This window comes from Podarcis raffonei, chromosome 4 (genome assembly GCF_027172205.1).
Source record: "Podarcis raffonei isolate rPodRaf1 chromosome 4, rPodRaf1.pri, whole genome shotgun sequence".
In the NCBI taxonomy this organism is placed as follows: Eukaryota; Metazoa; Chordata; class Lepidosauria; order Squamata; family Lacertidae; genus Podarcis; species Podarcis raffonei.
Genome location: NC_070605.1, coordinates 104,658,496 through 104,681,074, shown reverse-complemented (window position 1 = coordinate 104,681,074; position 22,579 = coordinate 104,658,496). Strand labels below are relative to the sequence as shown.

At 43.9% G+C, this 22,579-nt stretch overlaps 1 protein-coding gene across 6 annotated transcripts in view; it reads left to right on the top strand.

The window, feature by feature from the left end:
• Window positions 1-1,608: 1,608 nt before the first annotated feature.
• The window catches only part of TDRD3 (tudor domain containing 3), a 61,362-nt gene continuing 40,391 nt past the window's right edge, over window positions 1,609-22,579 (top strand). For 2 of the 6 annotated variants that reach the window (XM_053384709.1, XM_053384707.1), the window contains exons 1-4: window positions 1,609-1,841; window positions 12,506-12,590; window positions 14,850-14,915; window positions 22,419-22,579. In XM_053384709.1, coding sequence (XP_053240684.1) covers window positions 1,801-1,841; window positions 12,506-12,590; window positions 14,850-14,915; window positions 22,419-22,579 — 353 coding nt within the window. In that variant the 5' untranslated portion in view covers window positions 1,609-1,800. Of the gene's footprint in view, window positions 1,842-2,697; window positions 2,717-12,505; window positions 12,591-14,221; window positions 14,257-14,849; window positions 14,916-22,418 lie in introns of those variants that run through there. The other 4 variants (XM_053384710.1, XM_053384708.1, XM_053384712.1 and 1 more) reach the window with 4 other exon arrangements.

The following is a 22,579-nucleotide window of genomic DNA, read 5'->3' as shown; positions in this document are numbered from 1 at the left end:
AGCACAGAGGTCTTGCATTGCATATTGTGTGCAAAGGTATGTGCTGGTGACATATCCCTTCATGTATGAGTGGCAATGTGGGTATCATCACCAGCAGTCACTGATTGTTGGGCACTACTGTAATGTCTCTGCCAATTTAATTGTATGTGTTTTCCCCTCCTGGGCTGTGCGCACAATGGCGATGGCAGCTTGTATTCCAGTGTGGTGTCGTGGTTAATATTGTTGGACTAGGACCTGGGAAGCCAAGGTTCTAATCCCCACTCAGCCATGAAGCTCCCTGGGTGATCTTGGGCCAGTCCCTGCCTCTCAGCCTAACCTATCTTGCAGGGTTGTTGTTGTGAGGATAAAATGGGGAGCAATGGAAAACATGTAAGTCACTATGAGCTCCCTGGGGGAAAGGTGGGATACAATGAATTAAATGAAATATCCACTGTGTCAGGGTTAGGCAGAGCAGCAGCAACAGCCCTGCTACTACTGTAACATTATGCTGGCTTAATTTACCCTGGCCAGCTTCTTCTGCATAGGACTATGTTCCCTTAGGCTTTGTTCAAAACCTTACATTTTGCAAGCTCCACTGAATTCAACAGGACTTAGTTTTGAGTAGATATGGTTGGAATTGCACTGATAATCTAGGTTTTGGTTGCAATTTACTGTGGTCCCTCAAGACTGCTTTGCTAGAGTAGATTCTCCAGGGTTAGCACTCTAGGATTCAGCTCCTTTAGACGCTATTTACTTAACTAGAACTTAGCTCCTGAAAAATAAGGCCTTTGCTGTGTGGATGATGGATGGTACGAATACATGCTTTGATTATAACTGTTTCTAAATTGTTTCTTTAGCCATCCGTCGAATATCATTTTTTGAAACTATTAAAATCAGAAACAGAAAAGCCAAAGATCCTCTCCACCCCCACTGAATCCTTTCCTCCCAGCAGTCACGGACTGTGGTCTTATTGCCTCCCAAACCTTCATGGCTGAGTCCTGCCACTTTCTTGTGCGGTGATGGAAAAGGCGGACTAAGGAGTCTGAGAGGGAGCGGGTCAAGCCACCTGGAGGAAGGCTGTTCTGCTCCCAATTTCAGCCGCATCTTTTGACCTTGTTATGTTATCAGCACATTCACACTGCAGGACCACAGGCCACTTCTCCCTCTCTTTTTAAGAACGGTGGGGTACACAGTGCAGGACTAAATTTATTCATGGAGTTATATTATTATTATTAGTATTATTATTATCATTTCTATACTGCCCTTCCCCCGAGGATCTCGGGCAGTTTACAGTATAAAACCAGAAAAAGACATTACCTGAAAACAAAATAAAGAATAACCCGCCCCCCCCCTTCAGCCAAAGGCTAATTGAGTGTCCGGCGGGGCCCCTTTCGGAGGCCGAGCCCTCTCCCTTTCCCCGAATCCCGGGCTGCGCTGCCTGGCTCTGCCCGCCCCCCAGGCGCCTCCCCGCCACCAGAGCCTCGGTCCCGAAGGGCGCGCTCGGGGAAGACCCGGCCCGCTGGCCGGAAGGGCCCGCCTCCCACCCGGAAGCGGAAGCAGCTGCGGAAGCGGAAGCGCGGAGCTGGGGGCGCCGGAGACTCCCCGACTTCCGGCAGCGTGAGAGTCGGCGAAGCGGCGCTCCGGGCGGGGCGGGCGGAGGGGGGAGGGGGCCTGCCGTTCTTCCTTTTCCCTCCCCCGGCTTCGCGTGCTTCCCCTCGGGTGCCTCTGCGCCTGCGCGGCGGGGCCTGAGGCGGGCGGGGCCGAGGCCTCCCCGCGTGGCCCTTTCTCCGCGGGGGGCGGAGAGGAGGAGGCGGCGGCGCCATGGCCGAGAGAGGCGCCTCGGCGCTCCCGGAGGCCGGCTGGTGAGTGGGGCGGCGGGGGGGGAGGAGGGCAGCCCCCCAGCGACCTCTCGCCCCTCTTGGCGGCTCCCCTGCCTGACGCGGCCTCCTGGGCCGCCCCCTTTCCCCGCAGGCCTCCCGAGCGGGTCCCTCTTCATCCCCGCTGTTTGTTTATTCATTCAGGGCTCCCTTGAAGGGCCGAGAGGCAGGCCGGTGGCGAAGGAAGATCGCGCCCTCCGCGGCGCCGCGCCCTGCATGCCCGGCGGGGTCCGGCCTCTCGGGTTTTGACAGCGGGGGGCGGGGGGGGGTTGCAAGGGCAGCGCCGCTTTGCACCTGGGCTGCTTTTCGGGAGTTTGCAGAACTTGGGTTCGGGTTGCCTTCTCGTCAGCTCACCGTCCAAAAATATTCTTAGCAGCCGTTTGTCGCCTCCTGTATTGAATTTCCAAAACTTTATTTTAGCATACCTTACAACTGTGTATGGCAGATCAGTAATGCAATCTCCTATACTATAGATGTAGTGACTAAGAAAAGAGATTTTCTTAAGTTCACCTGATGAGTCAAAGTTTGAAGTTGAAGTTTGAGGCATTTCTATCATGTCAGTCTTTTAACTGCTGTCCCAGCTTTTGAACCTAGGTTTCTGTTACTCCTCACGCAGTACACTCTTTCCCCTAAAGATATGTTGTCAGCTTGTGAGGATTAGGCCAGAAATAATTAAACTAGCTGCTGTGCAATTGGAAATCAAGGTGGCACAATTTAAAGGTTTTTGCATTTGTGCTTGCATTTTTTTTTAGTCCTTTCTGTGGAAATCTGTCCTCGCCCTTTACTTTTCATCAGATATGTGCTGAGGTTAGCTTGACAGTTAAGAGATTAATGAAAGTACACTTGAAGAACCTTGCAAGGTATATTTCATTTGTTGTTGTTCAGTGCTATATTTATAACTAATAATTACATTGCTTGCAGTATATGTACTGTTGAAACAAACCATTTTCTACTTTAGCAGCTTTGGTAGAGAAAGCTGAATAATGTAAAATGCTGAATACTAAAGTATTCTAGCAAAGCTAATATTTTAAAGTAGTACTTGGGCCTAACCACGAGGTTGACAGCTTTGGTTGACAAGTTCACAACAGTATGAAAACATATTTGGTCACTGATGTGAAGCAATGTTGCTAATTATTTGGAGTGAGGGAGGTGATAGGCAAACTCTTCACCCACTCACTTCCAGCCTGCCAGGAGTTCAGGGACAAGTAGAATAGACAAAGAAAAAGTGATCATACTAGAGTGAAAATTTAGAAATTCTTTGTATTGCTTTTAAGTTTACCTTCAGTACTTCTTCATTAGATATATACTCTAAAATAATTTTGTAAGCTGCAGTGAAAGCATGATGTACCTGGCAGGCATGTGGCCAGCAACGTGTTTATTTAACTTGTATTGATGCACAAAACATATTCCCTGTTAATTTTATGTATTGTATAACTATACCAATTTCCCCCCAGTAGCCAAATGTGTAAAATAATATGACTTAAGCATTTAAAGCTTTGTTTGAAATTTTATTTTTTATTGGAGAAGACCCCTTACATTGGTTGACTTTTGATAGAGAATCGGGGGCTGATATACACTTTTGAACTGAGTTGCATCCAAAATCATGTTCAATGAAGTTCAGCTAGCATTGGGTGAAGAGGATTGAGAGGCAGACTTCACCAGGTCTTCCCGGTTCAAAATTTGGAGGTTTGAGATAACATCTGACACGAGTGGCTGCATGGGGGATGAAGGAGTCATTTTAAAAAGCCTCCCTTTCCCTCTTCCACCAGTGGGAAGCTTTTGCTGGACCTCAGTGCCTTCCAGGAGTGGAAGGAGCCCTTCCATTCACAACAATCTGGCTCCCACCCACTAACTCTAGCATTGAGCTGTGCATTAGCATCCTAGATGGAAGGCACCTGAAGGATAATCTAGTCCAGCCCCCAGAAATGCAGGAATCTCAGGTGGCCCGTATGAGGATCGAACCCATAACCTTGGCATTATCAGCACCACTCTCTAACCAACTGAGCTAACTGGCATTAGGAACTCTATATATATTTTGAATAAATACTGTTTACTTTTCCTATCAACACTTTTGGTCAGCAGGTGCAGAGAGAGCAGACTTCCACCCATTAGCCCTGTCCTCATGTTCTATCTATGTGTTAGGCAGAAGGTGAAGATAGGTTTTGTGCATACAGTATAGCTATACTCAGGTAATTTGGAGTCCCTGTGCAGACCAGGGTTCTTGATCACATACTCAAAATGAGGAAAGCCTATTCTGACTTTTTATTAAACATACAGAGATGAGGGGCCAACAAGTACAGTCTAGGTGCCCACCATGTTTTGATAGAACATATGGATAGACCATGAAAACTTGAAAAGAGGGCTATAGTTATCTGAAAAAAGTTACGTTACAATTGATATTTACTTGCATTATGTACATTCATGCATTATGTTACTAATTCAGTACTTCTTTTAATGCTGTGTGTGTGTGTGTTGGTGCCCATCTTCAGAGAGAATAGAGTGTTCCTCCAGGGGTGAACTCAAACTGCTGTGTTAGCAACACCAGAGTCACCTCCCTGTCGCGCAAGCCTGGGCAGTGTGTGTGGAGGTCCTGGACTGTCCAGATGACAAGATCCATCTCTTGGCTTCACTGATGCAGTCCAAAGGAAAGCACAGCAATATGTTTGGCACCAGCTGCAAGAGTTGCCAGAAACAGGCATACAAGGTGCCATCCAACTGTCTTGGGGATTCCACTCTGGATTTGTGTGGTTTTTACTCCTTAGCCTTTTCTTCTCCCAAAGATAACCCACAAGACAGTAGAACTTTTAAGATAAGATTTTTCTTTCTTCTAGGTGGGCTACCTTCTGAGGTAGATGAGCCCCATCTGCCTCTCATTTCTCTCTACAGCACATGCAGCAACTGCCTTCTTGACCGTTGGATCCACTATTGGTCACATCGGCTCAATCTGCAGGAGCCTGTCTTCACATGCAGGGGAAATCCCTAAGTCACCGAGGGTTTGAGACCCTTCGACTACCCTCACCTGGTTTAGCTGGCTAGTCGCAGCCATTTCCTGGGGCGTGGGTTGTTGCATGCTGACAGAACACCACTAGTAATCACATACAGCTCCCATGTTAAAACAGTACAACGCATCATCAGAGATCTACAACCTCTCCTAGACAATGACAGTTCTCTTTCACAAGCTCTGGGAGGAAGACCTTTCATTGCCTACAGACAACCACCCAATCCTAAACAACTCCTCACCCACAATAATACAACAACCAGACTTAACATGGACACTGGTACCAGAGCCTGCAATAAACCCAGATGCCAACTTTGCTGCCACATACACCCGGACAACACTATTACTGGCCCCAACAACATCAAACATACCATCTCAGGACTATTTAATTGCTCATCTTCTAACATTGTGTATACCATCAAATGCCAACAGTGCCCTTCAGCTCTCTATATTGTACAAACAGGCCAAACCCTACGCCAAAGGATAAATGGACATAAATCTGATATCAGGAATCACAAGACAGAGAAACCAGTAGGAGAACACTTCAGTCTCCCAGGACATTCTATACAAGATCTCAAAGTAGCTGTCTTATTACAAAAGAATTTCAGAAATAGACAGGAAAGAGAAGTTGCTGGATTGCACCTTATTACCAAACTTAAAACCATGGAGAGACCTGGTCTGAATAGAGACATTGGATTCTTATCTCATTATACATGATAAAGCTATTTTTAGCCATCTCACCCCTTGCTTTTTCCTGTAGGACCAATTGCAGTCATTAACAGTCGTCAACAGGTTTACCACATCTATTAGCCAATCACCCATTCCCACCACCCTTCTGAGTAATACCCCTCCCCACCCTCTCACTATATATAAGGGTCTGATGACTTCTGTTTCAGTGTATCTGAAGAAGTGTGCATGCACACAAAAGCTCATACCAATAACTAACTTAGTTGGTCTCTAAGGAGCTACCGGAAGGAATTTTATTTTATTTATGATGTTTTAATGTATTTTTAATCTTTTGTTGGAAGCCGCCCAGAGTGGCTGGGGAAACCCAGCCAGATGGATGGGGTATAAATAAATTATTATTATTATTTGCTTATTGCTTGCTGAGATTGTTTACAGTCATGGGGAAAAGAAAGTGCAGCCTCTTTGAATTCTGTGGTTTTACATATGAAGACATAATAACAACCAATTGTTCCTTAGCATGTCTTAAAATTAGGTAAGTACCAGTGTGTATACTCAGTGTGTTGTAGCTGTGAAAAAGGCAAATCTCATGCTGGGGATTTTAAAGAAAGGAATTGAAAATAAAGCCACCCGTTTCCTAATCCCATTATACACACCTATGGTGCGGCTTCATTTGGACTACTGCATACAGTTGTGGTCACCTCCCCTCAAAAAGAATATTGTATAACCGGTTCAGAAAAGGGCAACCAAAATAATCATGGGGATGGAGCGACTCCTCTATGAGGAAAGGTTGCAGTGTTCAGAACTTTTAGTTTAGAGAAAGGGGGAATAAGAGGTATCATGATAGAAGTTTATAAAATTATGTCTGGCATGGAGAAAGTGGCTGGAGAATTTTTTCTCTCATAACGTTAGAACTTTTGGACATTCAGTGAAGCTGAACATTGGAAGATTCAAGAAAGTCATTCTTCATGCAACACACAATCCAGTGGTTTTCAACCTTTTTTGAGCCCATGGCTCCCTTGACCGACTGCAATCTTTGTGCGGCACCCCTGTGGGGCTCAGGAGCCCAGTTATGTCACCCCTTGCCTGTAGCTCCTCACCCTTTTCCAAACACCCTCCCTTGTGGAGTGTTCCCCCAGCCTCCTCTCCCCTCTTTTTGGGAGTCCTCCAGGCAGCCGCTGCCACCACCCCTGGTCTCTGAGCCTGGTCTCTGAGCCACCCACCCAAAAGAGATGCCTCATACTACCCTACAGGGGCCTCGGAAGAGGATGTCCCCAGCCTTAGCAGCCCAACAGAGACTAGCTGAAAGTGAACGTGAGGCCATCACCTTACTCACCTTGAGTGGCAGCAGCAGGCGCAGCAGGGCCTGCATGGCAGAAAAGCACCCCTTCAGTGCTGGGTACTCAGCTCCCAGACAGACACTGCACGCAGCAAGCACAAGAAAGGCCAGCACTGCACCTGTCTGCCTGCCTGTTCGGCCTCCCACTTGTCTGTCCATTCCCAACAGCAAGGGCTGGCAGACTGGCTGGGCTCCCTCATCCACTTGCTTGCTTCCTCCGAGGCTGCCTCAGCTCCTGGCAACCAGCACCCCCTGGCCAGCCCCAGAGCCAGGGCTGCTGCAACAAACAGCCATGCAAGCCTTTGGGAGGCAGAGATGCAATAGGGCATCAGAGGAGGGAGGGAAGGAAGGAAAGAGAGATGGAGGCAGGCCAGTGTTGCCCACGGCACACCTGACCAGCATTCAAGGCACCCCAGGGTGCCATGGAACACTGGTTGATAACCAATGCCCTATTCTATTTAACATCTACATGAAACTCTTTAATAAAATAATTATTAGAAAAAACATGGCTTAAATGATACTACTCTGGGCATAAATGCAAGTGAACGTATCTCTTTTGAACCTTTGGCACAATTTTCTTGATTGCTACTTACTGGAGTGTAATCATGTGATTTCAACAAGATTCTTTTTTTTGTAGCCGTAAACTAAATTTAGTTATGCTTCTGATTCAGGATCCGAAATAAAATTATGTAGGCTTTGAGATAAATGAGAGATTCTGTCTTTCTGTTTAAGGAAGAACTAACACATTTAAGACCATAAGTGAGAAGAGCTGTCTCTCATTACGTTAGTCTATATTAATTGCTTATTCACATGCACCCGCTCCCCCAGCCAACTCACTGCATAGTTTCAAATAATAGTTTTGAAATCTGATGTGCATGACTGGGGGCTGGGGAGAGAAAGAAGGGCACACAGTCAACTCAAAGTACAGTGGTACCTCAGGTTAAGAACTTAATTCGTTCTGGAGGTCCGTTCTTAACCTGAAACTGTTCTTAACCTGAAGCACCACTTTAGCTAATGGGGCCTCCTGCTGCCGCCGCACTGCCAGAGCACAATTTCTGTTCTCATCCTGAAGCAAAGTTCTTAACCCGAGGTACTATTTTTGGGTTAGCGGAGTCTGTAACCTGAAGCGTATGTAGACTGAAGTGCATGTAACCCGAGGTACCACTGTACACAAAGGTTGTGAGCATCCAGTGCATCTCTTGCATAAACCACAACGTACATGGAACAATGTTCCTTGCTGTAATTGTGCTCTAAAGGGTCACTTTTAGCAACTTTCCTGTTTTAATTTATATACTGCTTAATGCCAAACTAGGTTTCTAAGTGGTTTACAAAATATAGAAAACCAGGTTACGAAAACATTAATATATAAACACCTATAAATAAAATGAGAAATAAGACAATACCATTAAAACAATATATCAAGTACAGGAGATTTTGGTTGTGAGATCAAGTGAATGTCTTTGTCAGAAACTTCTTCAAAAGCCAACAGAACGCCTTTCGAGAGGGGCTTTTGTGTCTCTGAGCAGGCAGTGCTTTGCACAACAGCAGTACAACCAGTGGTTGGTGTATTCATTGTGTTCTTATGATATTGTAAGCTGCCTTTGTAAGATGTTAAGCCCCAAAAGTAAAATGTGCTATATTTTATATTTTTGTTTTATACAAATGCATTATTCCAACACCCAAGTATTCCCTGGTTCCCCTATTCCTTTTTGACCTGATGGAAGTCTCATAGAACATGCATTTATGTGCTGTTCTTGCCACACATAATAGTCTAGTTCAGGGGTTGGCAAGGCTTACCAGGCATGGGCCGGATCACTCCCACAGAGATCCTCCGTGGGCCGGGCCGGCGCAGCGCAATGCCAGAAATAGCTTCTGTGCATGCCCAGACACCGAAAATCATGCCTGCGCAGAAGCGATTTCCAGTGTCTGGGCATGTGCAGACGTGATTTCCGGTGTCTGGGCATGTGCAGACGTGATTTCCGGTGTCTGGGCATGCGCAGAAACAATTTCTGGAGCTGCGGAAGAGAGTCCCTGTGCCATGCTGCGCCAGTTTAGCGCAGCTCAGTTTGGGGGTGGCTCTTGGGCCGGTTAAACGGCCTCCGTGGGCCTCTTCTGGCCCATGGGCCTTAGGTTGCCTTCCCCTGGCTCTAGTTAATGCTGGTGAGTGTATAGGAAATTATTGTGTCAAGTAGGTTTGAGTGTTTTGTGGATAATGTGTTAAGACAATTAGGCTGTAATTGTAGGTGCCTGTTCTTGGGAGTAAGTCCCACGGAATTCAGTGAAGCTTATTGTTGAGTTGGCCTGCATGCTTTTGCTCTGCATAAATTATAGACTTTCTGAAATGGAATCGAAAATACATATTCTAGCTGCACTCTTCTGCTCAAACATGCAACTCCATAAAACTAGTGTTAAATTTAAAACTATTTATTTATACTTGGACATTCTCCCCCAATTTTAAAAGACTTGTTTATTTTTTAAGGAACAAGGACTTGACATGCAGCAATAGTTCCACCAAGTGGTGATTCCATAGTTGTACATTGTGATGTTTCCTAGACAAGAAAATTCTGTTTGCTTTGTTTAAGTATAATTTGCTTTCAGGTTGAAAGTAAGATGTAAGCACAGCATATTGTATGTTGTTATTATTATTTACTAAACAGTATATTACAGTATTTCAGTGACATCCTCAATTAGATCATTCCATATTTTAGTGTTGGTCCAGTTCCTACTTCAAAACATTAACAAAAATACTTTTGAGTATCTTTATGAATTATTGTTGCAATTATTATTATTATTATTATTATTATTATTATTATTATTATTATTATACTTTATTTTCTTTCATTGGTGCACACTGCTTTGAGGTGTGTGTTTTTTAAAACAACAAAGATTACATTGGTTTGGATTTTGCTTTAGAAAGCAGGATGGTTCAGCTTATGTTGCCTTGCTTCTACTTGGGTCCAAATCAGAGCTTTGCTTCAGAAAAGCCAAGGCTTTGTAATACTTTTTTCACCGTGTGTGTGTATCTCCTTAAAATCTTTATTGAAGGTCCTGCTCTAAGTTCCCCAGCAGATGAAGTGAGATAGGTGACACCTAAGGAGGGCTATCTTGGTGACAGCAATTTATGAAGTAGATTCAGGCAAGAGGCTTACCTGGCACCATCTTTATAGTTTTTTCAGCATCAGATAAATACTTTTTTTCCACATTAAAAGAGTTAGAACCTCAGATTAAACGAACAAGTTGTTTAATCTGAGGTTCTCAAAATTATGATTCATCCTTATTGTGTATCTGCCAGAAATAAATCTTCATACTCCTTTCATTGTTTTGTATCATATTTTTAATATTTATTTTCATTCTTTGTTTTTAGTGCACTTCCCTGCACTAAAGTTGTTTAACTTTATAAATATAATAAATAAATATTTTTGTAAGTAGAGGATGTACTTAACTCTGATCTAAAGCTGGTAAGCCTGCTCAAGTTGTGACCAGCTAAGCCAAACACTGCTCAACTCCCATGTGCTAAAGCCTGCCAGATACTTAGCAACCCCTTGCTTCGGCAGTGGCAGGCAGCAAAATCAAGTTTTTTACTCCTTTGTGTAGCTGTTAAATGTCTAGTGGCTATATAACTGATAGCTTGACGTATAGAAGGAAGTTATTGCATGTGTGTATACCAAACTTCAAAATAACAAGCCATGTTCTGATTGTCTTCTGAACCTACTTAATGGTTAAAAGGGTGTGTGTGTGGCAGGGAATTCAATAGAGTGGTGAAGATAGCTTTGGGGGAAATGCAGTTCTTTTTACAGCTACTGGTTTGGATGTGGTGTTACTCTTAGAGTGCTCTCCTGAATGATCTTCTGCAAGCAGAGCTTGAACTCAGCACCTTTTAAATTTAGCACTATAGTACAGTGGTACCTCAGGTTACATACGCTTCAGGTTACAGACTCCACTAACCCAAAAATAGTACCTCGGGTTAAGCACTTTGCTTCAGGATGAGAACAGAAATTGTGCTCCAGCGGCGTGGCGGCAGCGGGAGGCCCCATTAGCTAAAGTGGTGCTTCAGGTTAAGAACAGTTTCAGGTTAAGAACAGACCTCCGGAACGAATTAAGTACTTAACCCGCGGTACCACTGTAGTTATAAGCCCTGCTGGGATTGGCTCCGCTCCAGAGTTTCTGAGTTAAATTGATCCCCACCTAAAGCACAGCATGCATTTGGGATTGAATCCCTTCCCTGTTTTCAGCAGGAATATTTGCATCTGTGACTTGGTGCAAGCTGAGACTGTAAAAATTAAAAATAATCCAGAGTGCACTTCTAATTCTTCCCTTGAGCCAAGTCACCTGATGTGCGGCTCTTGGAGGGTTGGCTGGATCCATTTCCTCACCTGTCATTTAGTGTAATGTGTGAATGTAGAAAACAAATTTCCTATCAGGCTTCAGCTTTATTTTTTTATTTTTTATTATTTCTGACTAAGTTGCATGGAAATGTTTCTTTTTCAATAAAGGCGTGGTTTAAAAACAAACAATGGTGTTTGTGAACCCGATAGGTTCATGTTTGCATGGACAAGTAATGGGTGGTATCCAAAAGTTAGGACCATTAATTTCAGTACATCTTCAGTGAGTAAGACTTAATTGTGCAGCGCCCAATGTTTCCTGTCCAGCTGCAGCCCTTCCTGAAATGGAGGGTCTCCTGGTTTTTAAGGAGTGTCTTTTCCGGAAGTTCAAGAGGCTGAACTGAAAACCCCTGCTACATCAGTAGAATTTTATGCATGGCTGTTTGGTCTTTACCATTATCGTAATGGTGGTCCGCCATATTGTTCCCCCCTCAAAACAGCAAAATGGGGTGGGGGGTTGAAAATAAGTATTTGGGAATATTGTATATGGAACGGTAAGGGTATTGTTGAGGCATCAGAATTTGCTGAGGAACACCTTCAATAAATAATATTTTGATAACCTGGCAAAAAAAGTAAAAGCATCAACCTTGCTTTACAAAACATAATCAAGTTCATATTAATTGAGGGTGTTGCTCTTGAATATCTTGGAACAATCAGGTCAAAGTTACTTACAACCAATCTGTTTTGAAAGCAAAGGAATTAGCTTCAGCTGCTACAATGTTTGGTTGAATTACTTAGAAAATAAGAATGACTTTGTTATTTCAGGACAATGTCCAGTATAATGAGCAACATTTAGTGATGTCTATGTGCTTGTGCAACAGGACTTGGTTCCTTTTCTCCCTCCTACAGCACCTCCCCAGGCCATTAAACTCTGTTTGATAGAGTCCCATAAGCCTCCAGAGCAGATCTTTGGAGGTCACTTGTGGGGCTCATGGGAGGGAGAGAGGTCACATTGCTACATTGGCTCTCACCCAAGGCTTCAATCGGTGACCAACTAGTCATTCCATAAAAGCTCACAAGCAAACTAGGAGGACAAGAGTTCTTCTCCTTTGTTCTCCCCATCATCTGGTATTTTGGAGACTTACTGTGCAACAGTTTAACATCCCAGAATTGCTTCAGTGAAATCGTAACTTGCTGTACAACTTAAGATGCATTAGAAATGTTTTCATGGGTAGATTAAGGATTTGGGATGTTTTCATTTGAGATATCCGTATACTAAATCAACATTTTTCATTTCTTTTAATAGGTACCTGTCAGATGAAGGAATTGAAGCCTGCACAAATTCATCTGACAAAGTCAACATAAACAACATTATTCTGATTGCACTTAATGTAGGTAGCATATGTGAACTTTCATAATTGTCTTGTTAATTGTCACTTATTGTGATCATTAGCTTAAGGGTTGGCTGATATAATACAAAATGAAATACCATAGCTATTAAAGGTGCTATTATTGTAAAATAATTACTAGAAAACCCCAAAATAGGTTAGAATAGTATTATACAAATAAAGTTTTGCCTAGTAATTATTTAGGGTGGGTGACTTGAGTTGTTGTCTTAAAAGGATTAAATAGGCCCATCACAATAACAATTGCTAGATTTAATTTCCATTCTGAGTTATGGAAATACAGTTTTGCAATTTTGTTTTTACTTGCTGGGTTTAAAGAACAGGTTTCCATCTGTAATAGAAGTTGATTGAAGCCGTTTTATGTATATATTCTACCTTGTTTTTATGCTCTGGTCTTAACTATGTTGGATAAATTAAGTTAGAAATACTATTTCTGTTATAGAAGTATAGGCATTCTTTAGTCTATTACCTGGGGATTTAGCTGGATGCAATTTCTTCTGCCATAACATTGTTAAATAGAAAACAATAGTGATATGGTTCATTCTTTGAAATCACTATTTCTCCTGCTTCTCCCCAAAGTAAACAAGGTAGAACTATCGGTGTTGACTGCATCCGTGTTATATAAGCATTTTTTCTAAGTTTTGTTAGTGCTTCATACAATTCTCTTCGTATTTCTTAAGAATAATTCTGTATAGTATATCAATTACTAACTTTATGTGTTCTCTGAAAATTTAACTGTGGGCTTCTGTTCATGCTTCTATACTAGGCAAGCAATAGTTTTTCTGGTTATTGCCTTTATTTAATGTTACCTTTTCAGCGCAGCAGATTTTTTTATACCAACAAAAATTGTGCTAGTGTACTGTATTGTCAGGTAATAGACTAAGCATATGTTATCATTAACCAGCAAATAGTCAGAATCTATGAGCAGACATTTAAGGAAACAGAATGGAAGACTAAAGACCCTGTCATGCCTTCTCTCTTTCTCTCCTTAGAATTATAGTCTTTTATAGTATCTGAAGAAGTGTGCATGCACATGAAAGCTTATACCAAGAACAAACTTAAGTTGGTCTCTAAGGTTCTACTGGACAATTTTTTTATATATATTTAGTCTTTTATAGTGTTCATTATATTCCCTTTGGGTTTCCTCACCCATATTTTGCTGGTGCGTCTCATACATCTTGCAAATCTGTTCTAGAGGGATAGCATAAGGAGCTGCAGTCAGCAGGAACATAGCCTAGCACCCATGTACACAACTCCTTTGTCATTTCTGCTTCCTCTCAGGATGCTTTAGATTTCATTCCATAATACCACCTACATGATCCCACAGGAGTTTTTGCAGCCATGCATACTAGAAACTTGCTTAATACAGTGCAGGAACAAAATATAGTTATGTAAATAACTAATGAAGGTTATGTAAATCCTAATTGTAAAGGGTGTGCAGGTAAAGAACCAACATTTAAACCACAGAGATTTAATGATTTCTATTTTTAAAAACGAGCGGTGTCTCTGGCGTTGGGTAAGCTATTGGAACAATACTATAAATGTTTAGTTCAAAGTTAAAACAAAAATGTGAAGCATAAATCATTTAATTATATTGTGCATCTGCTTGTTTATAGGAAGAAACTGTAATCTGAGTGTTGCAGTGTCTTGGGTAGTAATATTCATTTTTTTAAAAATACTGTATACTTCCTTTTAAAAGTGAACATCTCAATGTGCTTTACACAATAAAAACGTAAAACAATGAAATAGTGTATATGTGTGTGTATAAAACAATTAACTAAAAAAACCCATTCAAAATAAAAATATCAGTAACAGCTAGCTAAAGGATATGACATACAAAACCTGCTTCAAGTAAATGTAGACTAAAACAGCTGGATCTTAGAAACCATTAGGAAATATGGAGGCAACCAAGCATACATAGCTGCTAGAGGTCTGAACTGTAATTTCTGTAAAAAGGCAACAAGTTTTTTATAACATTATTTTACTCTTCTTAAGTAGGGATTATTCCTTTTTAAAGATTTACATTAAGTTGCATAAAAGATTATTTTGTTTAAGAGCTGTGTATGAGAATCATGAGCTTGATAATATTTACTTTGTTCATGGGTATGTATATTTACCAGTATGCGTGACTGTGAAATACTGTTATTACTTCTTACTATAAATTATTTCTTATGAATTGTTACTTTCTTTCTGGTATCTATTTTGGAAAACAGTACTCAAACTTAATTTTTATTTTGACTTCAGACAGATTTAAGAGCTATTGGGAAGAAGTTCCTTCCAAGTGACATCAATGGCGGAAAGGTGGAAAAGGTAAAATTGCTGGCTTTTGCAGTACTTGTGTTCATACAGTACTTGTATTCCTGCAGCTTTTCCAGCTGAACTTGTCTCTCTTCTTCTCCCTTCTCCATTTACTGGGCATCATCCCTGCAGGGGCTACTGGTGTCAGGTGATTAACAGGTGGGTTGTCAAAGTCTCTTGCAAGGTTTTCTCAGGTGCCTGGGAGCCAGCTGATTGTCAGGTGCTTGGGAACAGAGCTAGCTTTTAGGCACTTGGAGAGCCCTGTGCAAGCCCTGGGCGCCAGGATGACGGTGCTGCATGCTGCATGGATCAGCTGTGTGATCTAGTTCCTAGATCTAGTGATCTAGGGAACTTGGTGGCACAGCTAAACCAGCAAGGTGAACTCACTCGCTACCAGCTGGGTAGTAACTTTATTCCTGCTGTGATTGAGTGTCCAATCCAGCCACTTCTCTACCCGCCCCACACCTGACGTCACATATGATGTCACATGCGGGCAGGTGGGGGAAACAGCCCCAAACACATCCCCACCCTCTCCGGAACAACGATAACTAGGGTGTAGCAGTACAGTTTCATGGAACTTAGAATCATGAGATACAAGCTTCAGCCACAAGATGGCTGTGTTAGATTAAATTTGAAGAAAAATGTTGAACTTCAGCATATGTGACAGATAATGTAACAGCGTGCCTTATCGTGAGTAGAGTTAAATGGTGTTTAATATCATGATTATTGTATTTAAACAGGAAATCTGATACTTCTCAGCATATGAAGGGTTTGAACAAATTTAGAGCTAATCCAAACTATGCGCAGTTAGCATTTTTTCCAAATTATTGTTGCAATATTAAGTTTAAGTGCTGAAATCAATTTAGGTTAGCAGTCTTGGTCTTCTCTGCAAATATCTTTAATATCTGTTTGGTTGTACAAATCAAAATTAGGGATCTTTTTAATATATTGACGGTGAGACTAGATCTTCTCTTGTCTTTTTAGTGCTGGGTATTTAAGCAAATTTTTTTCAGAAGCTTTAGCTCTGTACAGTGGTACCTCAGGTTAAGTACTTAATTCATTCCAGAGGTCTGTTCTTAACCTGAAACTGTTCTTAACCTGAAGCACCACTTCAGCTAATGGGGCCTCCTGCTGCCGCCGCGCCGCCGGAGCCCGATTTCTGTTCTCATCCTGAAGCAAAGTTCTTAACCTGAAGCACTATTTCTGGGTTAGCGGAGTCTGCAACCTGAAGCGTATGTAACCCGAGGTACCACTGTAATTAAATGTATATGTTTAATGGGTGTAACCATCAGGTGAGAAGCTGAAAAAACAGGGTGCCAAAGTATAAGCTGCACTTTTGTGGGTCAGATGGCCTCTAGATGGACCCATTTGTTAGAGGAGGGAGATAAATTATGCTTAGACAAGGAATCATTTGGTAAATTCAACAAGGAGGTTTTAGGATTGGGACAGACATAATTTTGCAGATTCTTCTGTACAAACAGCCTGTAGATGTTGGACTACTTCCCATTTTAAACTAAACAATGATTTAGTGCTATGTACACAAGCCTAGAATGAGCCTGAGGAAAGGCCAATGTCCCCCAGCTCTCCTGTGCAACCAGGAGAATAGCTTCTTAGGAGCCAGAATAAAATTCAGCCACCCCACTTGCTGTACTTAATAGTTGAATTTAGCAGCACAGAAGTTCCCGCCACAACTAAAACCTGTTTGGCAATTGTTTCAAAAGGTTAAAGAAGGTTTTCTAGTGGGTGGGTGTTTTTTGTCAACTCTATTTTGTCTTGTGTATCTCTGGCTTTGGTGTCATTTCACCTCAGCAGCCAGTGGAACCTGTGCATGCATAGGCTCCACTGACTTCAACTAAACTACTTTCCTGGGAGTAAGCCCCATTGAATTCAGTAGGGCAGCAACGCACTGCGGGGCCTCCGGAGTCTGCCTGCCTCCTCCCACTCAGCCGCCCTACAGCTGGGGGGAGGTAGTGGGCGGACCATTGGGGCAGTGCGGAGCCTGAGCACGCCCAAGCCACCATGTCTCTCCCAGGAGAGAGGCGTGGCTCGGGCGCGCTGCAGGCCCCGTGGTGAGTGCCGCCCGGCATTTTGTCACCCCCTCAATGGTGACACCCAGGGCGGCCTGCACCCCCCCTCCTCCACCTGGCTCTCCTTGCCATCCCTACTAATAGCTACAATAGTCTGCTGCAAAAAATCCTGCCTTTTTCAGTTAGCTCTCCCCGTCATCACTACAAATAGCTACAAAAACTGGTTACAGGCTGAGCAAAAATCGCTGCAATCGCTGCACAGTCTCCTCTGCCTCCTGATCGTTTTTTCTCTTCCAATTTGCTTGCTTCCTTGCTCCAGTGATGCTGAGTCTCTCTGTGGCACAACACTTACAAGGAACTACTCTGTGGTGGTGGTGGTGGTGGTGGTGGTGCGGCTGCTCGCTCTCTGTCCCGTTCTCTTTGTTAACTCTTTCCCTTCAAAATTGTTTGCTTCCTTGCTCCATCTCTCTCTCTCTCTCTCTCTCTCTCTCTCTCTCTCTCTCTCTGTGTGTGTGTGTGTGTGTCTTTCCCCTCCCTTGTTGGTGCTGGAGCCCTTTGTTAGCTGTGTTTGTTGTGTGCACCTTTCTTTTGGGGCAGAAGCAGCCCACAGGTTTCTTATTAACCCAGCCTATGCAGCCAGCCCCATGTTAACTCTGTGAGTCTTCCAGCTTATCAGTCCAAGCAGGGGGGAAATACACTCTCGAGATGCTTGTTGGCTTGCAAGTTGCTTCAGAGTAAAAGAGAAAAAGCACTCTGCTCTGCCTTTTGAACCTTTCCCCCCATCTGCGTCTCTCCCCCTCATTATGCCCCCCCATTTTCTCTTCCAATCCCATACCCTACCCTAGAACTCTTCCCGATTCTCTCCTGGCCCCTTTGGTTTCTCACACATTTGCTATTAACAACAAATTAATACATTGATATTAAATGTGAGGTTTGGGTGCACAGTTAGAAAAGAATGAAAGTGAACCTACTGCAACCATTATAGGTCTAGCCTCCGTGTGACCCAAGGTTCCAGCTGCATTTCTTGGAGGCTCCTGAGGCTGTCAGACAGGATGCCATAAAGAAGATGACAGACTTGCATGGGACTCTGCTGCTTCTACAGAGCCAAATACTCACCATGCTCCATAGAAAAGGGGTTGGCAAAAAATGTTTATTTCAAGTGGAGGACCAAAGAGCTAAAATAACTATATGGCTATGCCAACAGTGGACATTGATGAATGCCCTTTGATATGGTGAACGGCACATGAGGCATCCTTCCCAGTATTGATGGTGCATGCAAAGACATTTTGGGCTATCCCAGGAACAAGTGTGCCTTCTGAAAGTATGTTCAGCATATGTTCTTCAGAGACAAATGGCATCTCTATTGCCAGAGAATGCTGAAATGCAAATTTTCCTTGCAAAAATTTTCATTTAATCATTTTTTGTTCTGTAAAATTTTATCCATTCTTTCTAGTTTAGAGGCCTGAGCAGCTACCTGCAGCAAGTGACAAAATGGTTTTAAATGTTTTAACTGCTTTTAATTTGCTGCACCTTAAATGGTGGTGGTGGTTGTTTTTTATAATGTTTTATAATTTTATAATTTTATTTCTGCTTGCGGTTGGTTAAGTATTTAGTTAGGGTGGGGAATAGTTTAATTTTAGCACTATTGTTTTTTTTGCTGTGCTTCTATTTTTATTATTCTGTTAAGTTATTATATAGTTTGTATTTTGCTTTTTAAGGGGAAGGGTCAGGGCTGCCTGGGAGTGGGCCTCAGCCAATAGAATGGCTGGGGCATGTTCCACAGGGGGGAATGTATTGGGACACCCGATCTCAGTGATCACAGGCAGGAGGAGGAGTTACGCTAAGACCAGACCATGTCATTACCGAAGAGGCAGGTTTAGTTGTTGTTTGAGGACTATCCCTGCCTCCAGGTCTGGTCCTGACCGGAAGGATACTGGAATCAGCAAGGGAAACCCACATGACCTGAAAGTGTTGCTGTGCAGTGCCAGGTCAATGATGAATAAAACCACTGCCATCCATGACCTGATTGTGGATGGAGGATTTGACCTGGCATGTGTGACAGAGACCTGGTTGGATGAGGCAGATGGGCCTGTCCTTGCCGCTGCTTGCCCACCAGGTTTCTCTTACGCACAGCAACCCAGGTCATGTGGGCGGGGAGGGGGTGTTGCAGTGATTTTTAGGAAGTCATTAGTCTGCACCAGGCGTCCTATGGGGAAGACCCAGTTCTCTGAGTGCATGTTCTGGAAGTTGGGCAATAGGGGCAGTACAGGATTCCTTTTGGTGTACCGACCTCCCCGCTGCCCCAAGGATTCCCTGCCCGAGCTGCTTCAGGTCGTGGCGGATATGCTCCTGGAGACACCTAGCTTGGTTGTCCTGGGGGATTTTAACATCCATGCCAACATGACCTTACAAGGGGCCGCTCGGGACTTCGTGGGAAGCATGGCCTCCATGGGGCTGTCCCTGAATAAGTTTGGCCCAACTCATAGTCGCGGACATGCCTTAGACTTGGTGTTTACCTCTACGGATGTTGGTGATCTGACATTAACTAAAAGCGAAACAAAAGAAGTGCCATGGTCAGATCACTTCCTGGTGCAACTGGACTTCTCCGCGACTCTTCCCCTCTGCAGGGAGGTGGGACCGATTCGGATGGTCCGCCCCGCCACTTAATGGATCCAATTGGCTTCCAGAGAGTGGTAGGGGATGTTTTATCCCAAGTTGATGGCCTTTCAGCTGATTCCCTGGTGGCCCGCTGGAATGCGGAGTTAACCAGGGCTATTGACTGTCTAGCTCCGAAGCACCCTCTCCGATTACATGGAGCCCGGACAGCCCCGTGGTTTTCCCCGGAGCTGAGGGTGATGAAACAATCGTTGAGATGGTTAGAGCGCCGGTGGCGGAAAACTCATTCTGAATCAGACCGGACATGGGCTAGAGCTCAACGTCGAGCCTACCAAGTGGCAATGGCAACGGCGAAGAGGGCCTTCTTCACCGCCTCCATTGCATCTGCAGAAAACAGCAGCAGGAGACTTTTTCAGGTGGTTCGCAATCTATCGGAACCACCTGCACCACCGTGGCCTGGTAGGGACCCCAAGATCTCCTGCAATGCTTTTGCAAAGTTTTTTAGCAGATAAAGTCGCTCAGATTCAGAAGGAGGTAGACCCCACCATGGGAGCAGGGCCAGGGTGGGAGAGTGCTAGAGTTCTGTCTAGTCCTGTTACATGGGATCAATTCCAATCTGTTACCTCCGAGGATGTGGACAGGCTGCTTGGACAAGTGAAACCGACCACCTGTCTCCTTGATCCTTGCCCATCCTGGCTGATAAAAGCGAGCCGGGATGGGCTGGGCGATGGGCTCTGCGGGGTGGTGAATGCTTCCCTCTGTGAGGGAGCCTTCCCAGACCCGCTGAAAGAGGCGGTCATTAAACCGCTTCTTAAAAAAACATCTTTAGACCCAGCCAATTTGGCCAACTATCACCCAGTCTCAAATCTTCCATTCTTGGGCAAGGTGATTGAGTGGGTGGTTGCTGAACAACTCCAAGCACGCCTGGAGGATGCGGACCATTTGGATCCCTTCCAATCGGGATTCAGGCCTCACCATGGGACTGAAACTGCCTTGGTTGCACTGGTTGATGATCTCCGGCGGGCTAGGGACAAAGGTGAGAGCTGTTTCCTAGTTCTGCTGGATCTCTCAGCGGCCTTTGACACCATCGACCATAACATCCTTCTGGACCGTCTAGAGGGGCTGGGAGCTGGGGGCACTGTTATATGGTGGTTCCGCTCCTTTCTCCTGGGCCGTGTTCAGAAAGTGGTGGTGGGGGATGAGTGTTCAGACCCCTGGGCTCTCACTTGTGGGGTGCCTCAGGGTTCCGTCCTCTCCCCCATGCTTTTTAATATCTATATGAAGCCGCTGGGAGAGATCATCAGGGGGTTTGGGCTGGGTGTTCATCAGTATGCAGATGATACCCAGCTCTACCTCTCCTTTAAATCAGAACCAGTGAAGGCGGTGAAGGTCCTGTGTGAGTGCCTGGAGGCTGTTGGAGGATGGATGGCGGCTAACAGATTGAGGTTGAATCCTGACAAGACAGAAGTACTGTTTTTGGGGGACGGGGCGGGCGGGTGTGGGGGATTCCCTGGTCCTGAATGGGGTAACTGTGCCCCTGAAGGACCAGGTGCACAGCCTGGGAGTCATTTTGGACTCACAGCTGTCCATGGAGGCACAGGTTAATTCTGTGTCCAGGGCAGCTGTCTACCAGCTCCACCTGGTACGCAGGCTAAGACCCTACCTGCCCACGGACTGTCTTGCCAGACTGGTGCATGCTCTAGTTATCTCCCGCTTGGACTACTGCAACGCGCTCTATGTGGGGCTACCTTTGAAGGTGACCCGGAAACTGCAATTAATCCAGAATGTGGCAGCTAGACTGGTGACTGGGAGTGGCCGCCGAGTATTGGTGCTGACCTTTAAAGCCCTAAACGGCCTCGGTCCTGTATACCTGAAGGAGCGTCTCCACCCCCATCGTTCAGCCCGGACACTGAGATCCAGCGCCGAGGGCCTTCTGGCGGTTCCCTCATTGCGAGAAGTAAGGTTACAGGGAACCAGGCAGAGGGCCTTCTCGGTAGTGGCGCCTGCCCTGTGGAACGTCCTCCCAGCAGATATCAAAGCAATAAACAACTATTTTACTTTTAAAAGACAACTGAAGGCAGCCCTCTTTAGGGAAGTTTTTAATGTTTGATGCTGTACTGGTTTTAATATTCAGTTGGAAGCCGCCCAGAGTGGCTGGGGAAACCCAGCCAGATGGGCGGGGTATAAATAATAAATTATTATTATTATTATTATTATTATTATTATTATTATTATTATTACTATAATAGTTTGGCCTGGTTTAGAAAAGAACATTACCCATCAATCAGATAACTGGTTTGTGGGATGTATAAGACTCAATGGATACTTGAATATCTAAAAGTGTGACACTGAATCGGTGTTTTGCTTGTTTAGTAATGCAATTAAAATTTTAGTAAACATTCTCTCACCTTACTTTTGATATATGCTACTGATTACTTCCACAGCTTTAATTTTAGAGAAAATGTGCTGATTTAAACATTATTGGTACAGTACCACTATAACATAGCAGTTGTAACAATATGTTAAAGGTAATTAAAAAATTATCAGTTTTAGAATTAGACTCATAAATGGTAGCAGTTGTCAAGACATTACCACGTTCACCTCTACATAGCTCCAGCCTTATTTCAGATATCGTGATATATTGAAATATTGCAGTGTTTAGCTGCTGATATATTGCGATGTTGAAAACCAGATATCGCCCAACCCTAGTGTCCATAGAAATGATGGCAGTGCTCTGGCAACAATAATAATGAAGTATAATTAAAAATGTTTTTTTTTTTAGGTAACCTAATACCTACCAGAACCATTTCCTATAGTAGTTACACAAAATAGAACAAAGCTAATTAAAGTAATTTTGCATTGGTCTTCACAGCTAGAAGGTCCATGTGTTCTACAAATCCAAAAAGTACGCAATATAGCTGCACCAAAGGACAATGAAGAATCTCAGGCTGCTCCAAGAATGCTGCGTTTGCAGATGACTGATGGACACACAAGCTGCACTGCAATAGAATATAATTATATGTCCAAAATAAG